The sequence below is a fragment of the Bos mutus genome, chromosome 15 (genome assembly GCF_027580195.1).
Source record: "Bos mutus isolate GX-2022 chromosome 15, NWIPB_WYAK_1.1, whole genome shotgun sequence".
NCBI lineage: Eukaryota > Metazoa > Chordata > Mammalia > Artiodactyla > Bovidae > Bos > Bos mutus.
The window spans coordinates 44636913-44652514 of NC_091631.1; the positions used below are offsets into that span (position 1 = coordinate 44636913).

The 15602-nt window shown below is 37.3% G+C and overlaps 1 protein-coding gene across 2 annotated transcripts in view; it reads left to right on the forward strand.

Annotated features, from left to right (window-relative positions):
• The window catches only part of NUCB2 (nucleobindin 2), a 41657-nt gene that overhangs the window by 12371 nt on the left and 13684 nt on the right, over positions 1–15602 (forward strand). For both annotated transcript variants that reach the window (XM_005896776.3, XM_005896777.3), the window contains exons 3-5: positions 6319–6462; positions 7048–7155; positions 10951–11077. In XM_005896776.3, the coding sequence (XP_005896838.1) occupies positions 6319–6462; positions 7048–7155; positions 10951–11077 (379 nt within the window). The remainder of the gene's footprint in view (positions 1–6318; positions 6463–7047; positions 7156–10950; positions 11078–15602) is intronic.

The window sequence follows — 15602 nt, forward strand, 5'->3', positions numbered from 1 at the left end:
AAGGTAGTTTTCAGCTGGCTGAATAAGCAGTGTTTGGTTTAAAAGGCATTTATAAATCATATAGCTTAATCATTTCTTACAATTGGTGTGAATACAAACAATTTTATTAGTATTTCTGATAATGTAGCAGAAAAGATCTACACTTTATTCAATGGAATTAACTAATAATAGAATCTAAGAGTGTAAATAATACTGAGGTCTAATTGAATTCTCTTTTAAAAAATTCATTATTTTAAAAAATGAGGAAACAAGCAGGGAAAGTTAATTGACTGACCTATGATTACATAGCAAGTGGATAGTGTATACACCTAAATTTAATTTGCCTTACTCTTCTTAGGTATAACACCTTTTACAAAAATTTATATATAATTGCTTTACAATATTGTGTTAGTTTCTGCTGTACTACAAAGTGGATCAGTTATATGTATACATATATCCCCTCCCTTTTGAGCCTTCTACTTCCTGCTAGTGGTAAAGAGCCTGCCTGCCAATGCAGGACTTAAGAGATGTGGGGTTTGATCCCTGGGTCATGAAGATCCCCTGGAGAAGGAAATGGCAACCCACTCCAGTATTCTTGCCTGGAAAATTCCATAGACAGAGGAGCCTGGCGGGCTACAGTCAATGGGGTTGCAAAGACACACGACTGAAGTGACTGAGCATGCACACATTCCCTTCCCCTTGAGCCTCCCACCTCCCCTGTCTCATCCCTCTAGATCATCACAGAGCACCAAGCTGAGCTCCCTGTATTAGAGAGCATCTTCCCACTAGCTGTCTATTTTACACGTGGTAGTATCATCCATTTTTCTTTTCCTTGAGGATCCAAATTTACTTTTCAGATAAGCATTCTCTTTGTCTCTCATTGCAGAGGAGGTTTGTGAATAACAGAGCTAAGGGAAGCAGTATGTTTTCAAATGTTAGCTGCTTCAGAACCACCTGTAGAGCTTGTTAAAATAGAGTTTGCACCCCTCACCCCCCCACCTCCCTCAAAGATTCTTTGATTTAGATGATCTGGAGTAAACCCTAATAATTTGCATTTCTAACAAATTCCCAAGTGGTGCTGGTGCTGCTGGCTCAGGGACCACCACGCTTTGAGAATCACTGTGTAAAAGCAGACATAGGCTTCGGAGTCAGTCACTCCCAGGTCCAAACTCTGGATCTACCACTTACTGCCATGTGACCCAGTTCAAATTTTTTAACTGATATGTTTCAGATTCCTGTACTTTAAAATGGGAATGATAGTATTTATTTCACAGGGCCATTGTAAGAATTAAATTAATGTAATAAAAAAATTTAGCATGATTAGTATGTGTGTGTGTGTGTGTGTGTGAAAGTTGCTCAGTCGCGTCCGACTCTGCGACCCCATGGACTATACAGTCCATGGAATTCTTCAGGCCAGAATACTTGAGTGGGTAGCTGTTCCTTTCTCCAGGGGAGCTTCCCAACCCAGGGATCAAACCCAGGTCTCCCACTTTGCAGGAGGACTCTTTACCAGCTGAGTCACCAGGGAAGTACTTAGTAGACACTCAATAATGGTTTCTGTTGTTATTTATAATAAGCCTAGGACTCAGTTTGGAGAAGGCAGTGGCAAGCCACGCCAGTACTCTTGCCTAGAAAATCCCATGGATGGAGGAGCCTGGTAGGCTGCAGTCCATGGGGTCGATACGAGTCGGAGGCGACTGAGCAACTTCACTTTCACTTTTCACTTTCATGCATTGGAGAAGGAAATGGCAACCCACTCCAGTTTTCTTGCCTGGAGAATCCCAGGGACGGGGGAGCATTGTGGGCTGCTGTCTATGGGGTCGCACAGAGTCGGACATTACTGAAGCGACTTAGCAGCAGCAGCAGCAGGACTCAGTTATATGTTTATGCACCATAAACTCATCCACTGTTTTAGAGCAGATGCTCAGAGACTTTTTGTCACTTGGAGATTCTATCAGGACACATGCACACAGACATTTTCATATACACACATTCCTCCATGACTCTCTTCATTTTATGATAGACTTGAAAAAAGAATGAGAGAGTAGAAATGACAAATTGGTGAAGCGATTCCACTTCCAAGACTGTATTTAACTAAGGTTTATTTTCATTACTCTCAGGCTTCTATTGTGTATTGAAGTAAAGGTGGACACTATAAAAAAGGGCATATTTAACACCATGCAACTTAGCTTCCAATTGCTAAGCAGAACTGTTTATTAATGTATGTGCTATATGGTGGGAAAAGGAGAGCCTGAGTAACGTGGGAGATGAACCCAGGGTGGAGGAAGGAGTCTGTGTGAAAGGGTCTTTTAAACTCTGGATTTACTGTATCAAGTGATAGCAGTCACAGCTCCTGGTAGGGTTTGCAAAGTGAAGTTATGGAGGTGTATCACTGAGCTGACTTTCCACATGCACATTGTAGAGACTATTCAAGTCATTTTGAGCTTCCCTGATGGCTTAGCAGTAAAGGATCTGGCTGCAGTGCAGGAGTTGCAGGAGATGCAGGTTCAATCCCTGGGTTGGGAAGAGTCCCTGGAGGAGGACATTGCGACCTACTCCAGTATTCTTACCTGGAGAATCCCATAGAGAGAGGAGCCTAGTGGGCTACAATCCATAGGGTCACAAAGAGTCGGACATGACTGAAGCAACTTAGCATGCATGCCCAAATCACTGTAGCAATTATTCATTTTCTAACTATATGTGTACCATGTTAGGGGGCCATTGAGACTCAATTAAGCCCCAGAAGTATATGTAGAAAACATCAAAATTGACTTGAGCAGTTAAGTCATAACTTGGGCTTTTCAGTCATGATTACACTTAAAACTCTAGTGTTGTCTAATAGTCATTAGATTGGTCAGCCTGTTTACAGTGGCATAGGGGACTTGCAAAGGTAAACAAAAATTTCAATTCAGAATTAAAAAAAAAACTAACTCACACTTTTTAAATTAGTTTTTTAAAAGGTAAAAGGTATAGCTAATAAACACTTGAAAAGATGGTCAACATCAGTAGCCAATAAAACAAACTCACAATAAGATACTGCTTCACACCCAGTAGGTTGGCTATAATAAAAGATAGACAATAAATAGCGTGTGTTAGTAAGGATGTAGAAATTGGAGCCCTTATGTAGTGCTGGTGGTAGTGGGAAAAGATATAGCTGCCATGGAAAACAGTTTGGCAGTTCCTCAAGAAATTATAAATGGAGTTACAGAATTGATCTAGCAATTCTACTCCTAGATATACAACAAAAAGAATTCAAGTTGCTGCATCAAACACAGTAACTGGAACATAAATATTCATAGTAGTATTATTCATACTAGCCAAAAAAAGTACAAGTAGGACTTCCCTGGTGGTGCAGTAGCTAAGAATCTGCCTGCCAGTACAGGAGACACAAGCTCAGTTCCTGGTCTGGGAAGATTCCACATGCTATGGAACAACTAAACCTGCGTGCCACAACTACTAAGCCCATGCTCTAGGGCCTGAGAGCTGCAACTTCTGAGCCCTGGAGCCTAGAACCTGTGCCCCGCAGCAGGGGAAGCCACCACAATGAGAAGCCCGTGCACGGCAATGAAGAGTAGCCCCCACTCCCTGCAACTAGAGAAAGCCCACTCATAGCAGCAAAGACTGAATGTGACCAAAAAATAAATAAAATTTTAAAGCAAAAACAAAAAAGGAGACCGTTTATTGTAATCTTTAATAAAAAAAAGAAAGCAGAAATAACCCAAATTTTCATCAACTGATGAACTGATAAAATGTAGAATATCCATACAGTAGAATATCTATTCAGCTGTAAAAAAAAAAAAAAATGAAGTGCTGATTCATGTTACAACATGTTACAACATTTAGCATAATGCTAAATGAAAAAAGCCAGATACAGAAAAGGCCATATGTTATATGATTCCATTTATATAAAATGTCCAAAGTAGGCAAATCTATATAGACTGAAAGTAGATTTGTGGTTGCCACAGACTGAGAGAATAGAGGGAATGGGGAATGACTGCTAATAGGTATGTGGTTTCTTTTTGGTATGATGAAAATGTTCTAAAATTGGATTATGTTGATAATTGCACAGCCTTTGGAATATACTAAAAACCACTGAATTGTGTGTTTGGAAAGGATAAGTTTTATAGCATGTAAATTATATCTCAAAAGAACAAAGGCAAAACATATACCTATAGTGGGCATGAAGCATGAATGAGAAATAAACCTTTGTTATCATAAAAAATCGTTGTGAGAAGAGGAGGTGATTCATGGCCAGGAAAAGATTCTGTGGAAAAACAAATCATCCTTCTGTTAGAGATTCCTAACACTGAGTAGCCCGTCACAAGTCCTCAAAGTCTTACGAAGATGGGAACATATTTAACTACATTGAGCCAGTATCTCTCAAACATTTCATTATAAGTAACATTTACTCACAACAGTCGTGTTGAAGGACTAGTATCCTAGAGAAGAGTGAGTCTTGGACTTGAGTATACATATGTAAGGATCACTTGGAATGTTTGTTAAAGCAGATTCCAGGGTCCCACCCCAGAGATTCTGACTCTAGAAGTGTTGGATGCAACCTGAGAATTTGCATTTCCAACAAGCTCCCAGATAATTTTATCCTTTAAGTTTGAGAACTAAACTTTGAGTAGCGTCTTTATAGAATAGACAAATCCTGTACCTTAAATGGGAGAATTTTCTGGCAAGTGAATTGTATCTCAATAATGATGCTAAAAATTTTGATATACTAGAAATAGCACTAAAATGTGAATTCTAGTGATTTTGTTAATTCAAGACAATGCTGTGTGGGTGAATTATTTCCATTAAAAATTTCTTCATCTGTAAAATGAGTCACTGCTATATCCTACCTAGGGTTGTGGTGAAAATGAGGCAGTGTATTCTCCCAAACTGTGTTCTGTGGATAAAGACATGTTACTTAAAAAATTAAGTCCGTGGTCAGCTAAGTTTGGAAGTCTCTGAATTAAATAATGCATATTCCAGATTGACGGTCAGACCATTATTTTTTACTTAGATCCTGTTATCAGTCTATGTGTATCAAATAAATTAAGTATGAGCTTTTCATTCATTCTAATTCTTGTAGTAGAATTAGAGCTACAGATATCCTTATGAAGTAGAAAATTAATAAGCAAGATTTGAACAATATATTTCTTTTAAAGATTTACTTATTTATTTTTGGCTGCACTGGCTCTTGGTTGCTATGTGCAGGCTTTCTCTAGCTGTGGAAAGCGGGGGTTATCTCCAGTTGTGGCGCTTGGACTTCTCATTGTTGTGGCTGTCTTGTTGCGGGCACGGGCTCTAGGCATACAGGCTTCAGTAGCTGCAGCACATGGGCTCAGGAGTTGTGGCACATAGGCTTAGTTGCCCAGTGGCATGTCGGATCTTCCTGGACCAGGGATTGAACTGATGTCCCCTGCCTTGCAAGGTGGATTCTTAACTACTGGAACACCAGGGATCCCCAAGATTTGAATAATATTGTGGGACCAGCACTAGTTGTTACTCTTTTGCTTCAACCCTGTTACATCCTGCTTGATATTTTATTGACCTATTTATTTGAAAAATTAATGACCAAAAAGAACTTTGTCATATGTGAGAGGAGAAGAGGGCAGCAGAGGATGAGATGGTTGGATGGCATCACCAACTTAATGGCCATGAGTTTGATCAAACTCCGGGAGATAGTGAAGGATGAGGAAACCTGGCATGCTGCAGTCCATGGGGTCACAAAGAGTCGGACATGGTTTAACGACTGAACAACATTGGCTATGATAAAATAATGTCTGGTAAGGTTAAGAGAATATTTGTAGTCAGTTATTTGTCTTTTTAAATCAATTTATGTTCATAGAGCAAATTACTTTCAAAATTAGATAAAAGCTAATTTAAATATCATATCCAGAAGTAATTTTGGCTCTTTAGTATTTTAATTGAGAAAAAATATATAGTTTTCCCTTCTCCCTTTCTTAAACTTGGGCTGTTTATTTTTTTAAAAATTGAGTTCCTCATTACCATCTTTATTTGAAGCTTTTTAAATTAACCAAATGTTTTCTTATATAAGCAGTTTAAACTTTAAAATTTTGTTTACTTGTCTTTTTAATCTTAGCTGAAAAGCATTTCTTTCCTGATTTTCTTTAGTGATCTATTTTAAGCATTATTTTTGATGTTATAATGTATTCTTAACCCTTTTCTTAGAATTCTAAAATTCCTAGAATGAAGCTCCCTAAAATTGAGTATATTATATTATTAATGGTGGTATTATTAATGTGGTATTAATGTGATAATGTGGTATATATATATAGTTTGAAAATGTTTTTTCAGAACCTTAATATAATTGTACCTTTCTTTCAGATGAAGTGGAGGACCATCCTTCCACAGTGCTGTTTGCTCCTGGTTACGTGTGCACTTCCTGCTCTTGAAGCTGTGCCTATAGACATAGACAAGACAAAAGTGAAAACTACTCAGCCTGTGGACAGTGCGAAGATAGAACCACCAGTAAGTGCAATGACAAAGATAACCTTGTGGGAAGAACTTTAACTAAATTTATTACTTATAAAATTGGAAATTCAGGAACTATTTTTCAAAAAGTAGTAAAAAGTATAATGAATATGTTGTTGTTTAATATGAGAAAAAATTTATTTAATGTAGTTATATTAGATACATATATCTAATTAGTATATTAGATAGTATATAAGAGAATTAACCATAATACATTTCCAAGATGGAGATAACCAGCCAAGAAAACATTATGTTCAGAGAAGAGACAGATAACAATGAACGAGACAGGTAACAATGGGGTAAACTCAATAATTTTAATATTATTGGTTAAGTCTACATTGTCTAAGTGGTATAGAAAATTGGCTTTTACATAGGAGTAAAACATGACATTGGTTCTGATATAACATTCTTCATTTGAGAAATAGTTTTTTAACTTTGACTGCCCAAACTGTCAAAGTAGGTTTGTCTCAATACCATATTTCTAGACATTTTTTTGTTTGTTTTGTTTTTTAGGATTGAGATCTTTAGATACAGGGAAGGAAAAACTTTCAGAAGAGTTATTGTTTGTTTCTTAATTTGAAGGATACTGGACTTTATTATGATGAATACCTCAAGCAAGTGATTGATGTGCTGGAAACAGATAGTCATTTCAGAGAAAAGCTCCAGAAAGCAGACATAGAGGAAATAAAGGTAAATGTAATTAAATAATTGTTTGACAAATATTTAAGCATGCCAGACACTGAGCTAAGTATTGGGATTACAAAGATGAGTCTCATTTGCAGCCCTTAACTCAAGGGAGACTAATACCAAGAAAAAGATTACTACAATGAATATATGATAAGTCTATAATGTATTTTGGAGATATAAGATTGGACACCTAATTCAGTATAAAGCAGTGGGGGAAGGTGGGTCATCTTTCTTCCTAGAGATTATGTCTATTGCTTGAAGATGTGGCTGAGAAAAGGAGAAAGACTGGGAGGCATCCCAGGCCAAGGTGCAGGAGACATATAGAAACCTGGGAGTAGGAAATGTTTCTGGAAGCTAGCCTGGGAAGTGGAGGCCATGATTGGCCTAAAGATGAGCTTGGAAGGCATCATGGGCTAGATGACAGAGGGTCTTGTACATCATGGTAAGAGACTCAAAACATGATGGGAGGCCAGCAGGAAGCTATTCAAAGGTTTAGAATAAGTTCAGTTCTGGTGTTTAATCAGATCCAGATTAATAGAAGATGTAATGGCCCACATCTTATCTCAATAGGGGAGGTTTAATTTGCCTCTGTCCTAAGAAGCATTTATTGGACATTATCTTAGTCCATTTATTAGACATTATCTTAGTCCTAGACTTCTCCTTAGTACTCATAATAAAGAAAAGAGATTGTAAAAAACAAGATCTGACATGAGAGATTCTTTAAAAGCCCATCCTTGAAGGGTGAAAGTGAAAGTGTAGTCTCTCAGTTGTGTCCAACTCTTTGTGACCCCATGGACAGTAGCCCACCAGACTCCTCTGTCCAAGGGATTCTCCAGGCAAGAATACTGGAGTGGGTTGCCATTCCTTCTCCAGAGGATCTTCCTGACCCAGGTATTGAACCTGGGTCTCTTGCCTTGCAGGGAGATTCTTTACCATCTGAGCCACTAGGGAAGCCCATCCTTGAAGGGTAATGAATCCATTTAATTTGGTTTATCTTAAAGTCAGAAGTAAAAAAAAAAAAAATCCAATGATTTAATTTTAAACTTTTAGTTATATCTCTCAAGATAGTTTTATTGGTTTGCTTATGTTATTTTTATCTGTTTTTAACTTTCCTAAAAAATTGTCTCAGCTGTTTCTAGAATCAGAATTAGTGAACTTTGTTTGAAGGAAACATTCTGGATCAAGCATCCTTCTTATTTTAGTTTCTGTCCCTGCTCTGGGCCCCTTTTGAAAGTCTGACGTGCATAAGGTTGTGGCTACTATCAGAGCCTGTGTGTGGCTTTTAGTTCACAGCTTTCCTCTTGGAAGCTGTGAACATTTCTGGGAGAATGGTAACAGCCTTATGCCAATAATTCCCTTGAATTATCTCTATTTTATTTTAGAATAACCTTTTTTTTTTTAATTGACATATTTGACATACGGTATTATATTAGTTTAATGTTTAGGACATAGTGATTTGACATTTGTATACTTTGGGAAATAGTTACCACAATAGGTCTAGTAACCATCTGTCACCACACAAAATTAATACAATATTATTGACTGCACACCCCATGTAGTATGTTATATCCCCATGGCTTATTTATTTTACATCTGGGAGTTTGTACCTCTTGACCCCCCTTCACCCATTTCATTTCTTCCCCAGCCTCCCTCCACTCTGGCAACCACCAATTTATTCTCTGTATGTGTCTGTTTTTTGTTTGGTTTAGTTGGTTTGTTCTGTTTTTTTAGATTCCACATACGTCAGGCAGCATTTTTTCTTTCTCTGCCTGACTTATTTCACTTAGATAATACCCACAATCTCCTGAATAATCTTGTGTTTCCTTGAAAAATTTATTTGAGCTATGGAACTAATTTCCTGGGATGAATGATATCTAATATAGAGCTTTCAGTGTCTCTTATCTACAATACTTCAGTTAGGACTAAGAGCATTATTTGAGGGCTAACAAAAATGTGGATAATGGGAGTTGCTATATAGAGATAACCAGGGAAGGGAAGGCAACTAGCTTGTCTTATTTGGTATGGGAATACTTTTATAACTGTCTCCCTTTCACAGTCAGGTCCTTTTCTTTATGGGGTTGTATCGGGTAAGGGGGGGAGACAAAATGGGGTGAGTTAAACAGTTATTTAATGAAAAAGAAATGAGTAAAACTAGACAACAAAACCCAACCCAAGAGAATCATTACAAACAGCTAGGCAATTCCTCTTTTCTCAGGAAAAACTGGGAAAAAAGTTAGAAGTTGTCCTTTCCTTTTCAGCTAAGCATTTTGAAAGGAGACTCATACTGCATTTCTTCCCTTACCAAACATTGCTAACTGGGAGGATCATGGCAGTGCCTGTGCCGCTTCCCTGAGTGTGCTTTTGTGAAGGATGTCATGACTTCTTCATTGCCAGATCTAATGCACACATTCTATTCCTCTTCTTACTAGACTCCTTTATTTTATCTCAGTGGTTCTCAAAATTTTAAATTGTTAAAACGGATTTCTGGGCCCCACCTCCGGACTTTATGATTCAGTAGTCTAGGGCCTGCGGATCTGAGGTTCCCAAGTGATGTTGGTGCTTCTGCTTGAGAACTGTTGTTTTATCAATAATAGTGACCATCTCTCCTTGAAATATACTACTCTTTTTCTTCTGTAGCAGACTATTCTCTTGGTCCCCTTTCCCCACTCTGAACATTCTTTCTTGGTCTCCCTTGTGGAGTTTCTTTACCTTCCCTTCCTCAGCAGGCCCCCTTGACTCAATCCTGAAGGGTTTGTGTGCCCGATTGCTAGTTAGACTTGCAGTTTATGATTGCAAATGCATTTATAACAAGAGAAAGTAAACCACTAACTATTTTGTTTCTTAAATTTTGAAGCATGTATATATTCATCTATGAAAAAAGTAATCAAAGGAGACAACCTAAAAAAGATGAATTTTGATAAGTTTTTAATATATGGAATGACTAAAGCTTAAGGAAGCTATGTTACTTTAAAAAGCTTTATCAAAATATAATTAATATACCATAAAATTTGCCCCTTTAAAGTGTACAATGCAGTGGTTTTGATACATGTACAGAGTTATATAACTATCACCACTATCTAATTTTAGAACATTTTTGTTTCCTCTAAAATGAAACCCTGTATCCATTAAGCAATCTCTCCCCCTTTCCTCTCCTCAGCCCCTGGCCAACATTAATCTAATTTGTATCTCTGTGGTTTTGCCTGTTCTGGACATTTCATATGAGTGGAATTATACAAAATTTGGCCTTTTGTGCCTGGCTTCTTTGACTTAGCATAGTGGTTTCAATGTTCAGCATATTGTAGCATGTATTGATATATTCCATTATATGGCTATTCCATATTTTATCAATTTATCAGTTGACGGACTGATAAATTGGGTTATTTCTACTTTTTTTGGTGTGAAAATTGCTGCTGTGAACATTCATATTTAAGACTTTATGTGAACATATGTTTCTACTGTTTAGGTATATATCAAGAATGTATTTGCAGGATCATATGGTAACTCAGTGTTTAACTTTTTGAGGAACTGTCAAATTGTTTTCCAAAGTGGCTGTACCATTTTATAATTTAAGTTACTTTTTGAGTTTCTTGTTTTTGCTTTAATTATGGCTTTTAGATGCCTTAATTTAGAGTTACAAACTGAATTTCTTCTGAAAGAAATGTTGTTTGTAATATCAAATTTATCTCAATGAGTCAAAGCATTTATCACTATTTTATCATAACCCTATTTTAGATATATTGTATCTTATCTAAAAATCCAATGGAATAGATAACATTAATTTATCATTTTTGTTAACAGAGTGGGAGGCTAAGCAAAGAACTGGATTTAGTAAGTCATCATGTGAGGACAAAACTTGATGAACTGAAAAGGCAAGAAGTGGCAAGGTTAAGAATGCTGATTAAAGCTAAATTAGATTCTTTTCAAGGTAAGTACTAAAGAAAAGGTCAGAAAATTCCAATATTTGGTTTTGAGGTCAGTTTACAGACCATGTTCCTTTAGTCAAAATTTAATGTTAGAATTGATTTGGCTTCTCTTAATTTTTAAAATGTCATTCAAAAATCAAAATGATTGCCCTTAAATAATTATATCAAAAAAGGAAGAATGAAAAATAATGAATTAAGCCATTGCTTTAAAGAGGAAAAATAACATCAAGGGAGACCAAAAGAAAGTAGGGGAGAGAAACTAATTAGAATAATTTCCATAGATGAAATAGAAAAATTGTCAGAGTTAGCTCCACAAAAACACCAGGTTCAGACGATACCAAAGGCAATTCCACTAAACCATTAGGGGGCAGATTGTCAGTGCTATTTAAAGTATTCCAGAGCACAGATGAAGAAGGAAACTTCCACACTCTTATCATGTATTGATGCCAAAACCAAAATTATTGGATATTAAAAGAATACTCTGTCATAGCAAGTGGATTTATTTTAGGAATGCAAGATTAACTTTTTAGGAAATCTAGTATTATAAATTATTATATGTGTAGATACAGGAAGAAAAATTTTTTTGATGACAAAAGAACTTGCAAAGTCAAAGGACAAATAATTAATTGGAATAAACCTTTCAAGTTTGTATTTAAAAAAAATTATATTTATCTATTTATGCATTTCTTTGGCTGTGCCTGGTCTCAGTTGTGGCATGGGGTATCTCTGAACTTCACTGTGGCACGTGGGATCTAGTTCCCTGACCAAGGATCGAACTTGGGTTCCCTGCATTGAAAGTGTGGACTCTAAAACACTGGACCACTAGGGAATTCTCCTCAATTTTTAAAAAAAAATTAAGATAATTATTTTTGGTACAATAGAAGGTTCGTAGCAAGATTGAGGGGAAGGTATGGATATTTCCCGTATACCCCCTGTCCCCCAGCGTTCACAGCCTACCCCAATACCAACATCTCCCAACAACTGATGAACCTACACTGACACATCATGGTACCCCCAAATCCATAGTTTATATTTCACTCTTGGGGTTGTACAGTTTATGGGTCCAGGTAAATTTATGATGACATGTATCTACCATTATAGTACCATACAGAATAGTTTCACTGCCCTAAAACTCCTCTGGCTCTGCCTATTTATCTTCCCATATTCTAATTTAGACTATGAGGAGATTACACAGCTAAGAAGCAGAGTTTTTGAAATGTGACGCTATCTCAAAGAAAGTTCATACGATCACCTCCATATATTCAGAAAAGGCATTTGACAAGAATTAACACATCTAATTAATTTTTTTTAAGTCATAAAGTAGTAATCAATAGATACTTCTGTAACACGATCACGTATGTCCAGCTCAGCTACACATACTTATTGGAGAAACACAAATATGTATTTTAACTAAAATCAGAAACAAAACAATGCTCATTGTGTCACCACTACTAATTAATATTGTATTGGAGGGTACTAATCAATTATACAAATGAAAAAATTGGAGGTGAAGTAAATGGAAAGTAGGCAATAAAATCATCTCTATTTGCAGATAATAGACACTTGGAAAACTCAATGTAATTGTCTGAAGAACTTAGTATATACAACAGGAAAATTCAGCAAGTTAAACAATATGCAGAGGGCTTCCCAGGTGGTGCTAGTGGTAAAGAACCCTCCTGCCAGTGCAGGAGATGTAAGAGACATGAATTTAATCCCTGTGTAGGGAAGATCCCCTGGAGGAGGGAATGGCAACCCACTCCAATATTCTTGCCTGGAGAATCCCATGAACAGAGAAGCCTGGTGGTCTATGGTCCATAGGGTCTCAAAGAGTTGGATCCGACTGAAACAACTTAGCATGCACACAAGCAATATATAGAAATCAGTGTTTTTTCATATGTGCAAACAACAGCCAGTTAGCAGATGTAATGGAAGAGAAGACTATTGTACAATACCAACAAAAATAAAATACCCAAAATAAACCTATTAAGAGATATGAAAGACTTACAGATAAAAACTTGAAAATGCTCCTGAAAGACGCAAAAGTAGACTTGAAAAAACAAGAAAGACATAGCATTTTTCTGATACAAAACTCAGTATTATAAACATGTCAATTCTTCCTAGGTTAATTTATAAATTTAACATGATCCAAATAAAAAAGATGTACATTTTCCCCCTGGTACTGGCCAAATTAATTTTAAAATTCATATGAAAAGGAAAACAAACAAGAAAAGCAATATGCCTCTTAAGAAGAACAAAGAAGAAGGACTTGTTATATTAGATATCAAAACATATCACTGAGCATCAGACATTAGAATTCTATGATTTTGTCATGTAAGTAGAAGGACCAGTGAAACAAAATAAAAATTCCAGAAATAAAATTAAATACATATGGAATTTCATGTGCATTAAAGGTGGTATCTCATTAGTGAGATAAGTGGTCTTAATAGAGTTGGATAGCCATTTGGAAAAAGGTATAGTTAGATTTATATCTCATATATATCAGGATAAGTGCTTATGTAAATCAAAGATTTAAGTGTAGAAAATAAAACCATAAAAGCAAAGTTGACAACATAAATGAATTCCCTTATTGTCTTGGAACGGCCTTTCTAATTATGAATCAAAACCCAGGGGCCAGATTTGGCAAGTGAGATACCCTACAAGCTGCCTCCTGTATCCTTGTAATATGCCTGTATAGGTTGGTTATCTGGGTGGTTCATTGTCATCAATAAATATCTGAATATTTACTAAGGGCACAGTATCAGTTTTTAAACTCCAGTTGCATAAAAATCACCTGGGAAGCTAGTTTAAAAACACAAATTACTGAATCTCACCTCTATATATGCTTATTCTGGGGATAAGTAATATGCATTTTAAACATGTACCTCTGGTCAGTGGGTCATATTGGAGAAATTGTGTGGAGCTGCTGCTGCTGAGTCACTACAGTCGTGTCCGACTCTGTGCGACCCCATAGACGGAAGCCCACCAGGCTCCTCTGTCCTGGGATTCTCCAGGCAAGAACACTGGAGTGGGTTGCCATTTCCTTCTCCAATGTGTGAAAGTGAAAAGTGAAAAGTGAAAGTGAAGTTGCTCAGTCATGTCCGACTCTTAGCGACCCCATGGACTGCAGCCTACCAGGCTCCTCTGTCCATGGGATTTTCCGGGCAAGAGTATTGGAGTGGGGTACCATTGCCTTCTCCGATTGTGTAGAGCAGTGGTTCCCAAACTTTTTGGTACCAAGGACCAGTTTCGTGGAAGACAGTTTTTCCATAGACTGGAGGTGGTGGGGATGGTTTCAGGATGATTCAAGTGCATTACATTTACTGTATACTATATTTCTATTATTATTACATTGCCTCCACCTCAGATCCCTGGAGAAGGGAAAGGCTACCCACTCCAGTATTCTGGCCTGAAGAATTCCATGGGCTGTATAGTCCATGGGGTTGTAAAGAGTTGGACAGACTGAGCGATTTTCATTCATTCATTCATCCCACCTCAGATCATCAGGCATTAGGTCCTGGAGGTTGGCGACCCCTTGTGGCTCAGACGGTAAAGCATCTTCCTACAATGTGGGAGACCAGGGTTCGACGTCTGGGTCGGGAAGATCCTCTAGGGAACGAAATGGCAACCCACTCCAATACTCTTGCCTGGAAAATCCTGTGGATGGAGGAGCCTGGTAGGCTACAGTCCATGGGGTTGCAAAGAGTCAGACATGACTAAGCAACTTCACTTCACTTCTTCACTTCACTTCAGTGTAGAGGGTAAACTCTCTGCTGGTGAATAGACTTAGAAAACAAGTACCAAATACTCATTATCCTGAAACTAAGGACATCAGTGAGAGGTAAATTAACTCATACCATCCTACTTCCTGTAGTCAGACACACAAGGCAATTCTGTCCTTGAAGCCAGGCTTAAGGTGGTTTGAGATTTCTTTGCATTTAGACAACTTCCATCTCCTTAATCTTGGCAATGTTTTCTTTATTCCAAAACAGGGGCTAGATTTCATTATCTAAAGTAAACTGACTTACATCCTTAGAAAGGTTATAAATATTTTCTCCTTGATTCACAATTTATGAGTTAAAATTTCTGATAATTTGAAGAAGGGCTTAATTTGAAAGTGAACGTCGCTCAGTCATTTCTGATTCTTTGCGACCCCATGGACTATACAGGCCATGGAGTTCTCCAGGCCAGGATACTTGAGTGGGTAGCCTTTCCCTTCTCCAGGGGATCTTCCCAACCCAGGGATCGAACCCAGGTCTCCTGCATTGCGGGTGGATTCTTTACCAGCTGAGCCACAGGGATTGGGGGGGTGTAATTTTTAAGGTAGGCAATAGATTCATATGGCCTAAAACAAGAGAGTATAAGAAAGTTCCTGGATAGTTTTGTACATTATTAGTTTCCACTGCCCCCTAATACCATCCTTCCTGAGTTTCTTTACTCATACATAATCAAATACAAATAAAAGTTCTCATTTTTCCTCTCTTTTTATGCAAACGATATATACAATATACATTTTCTGCCATGTATTTT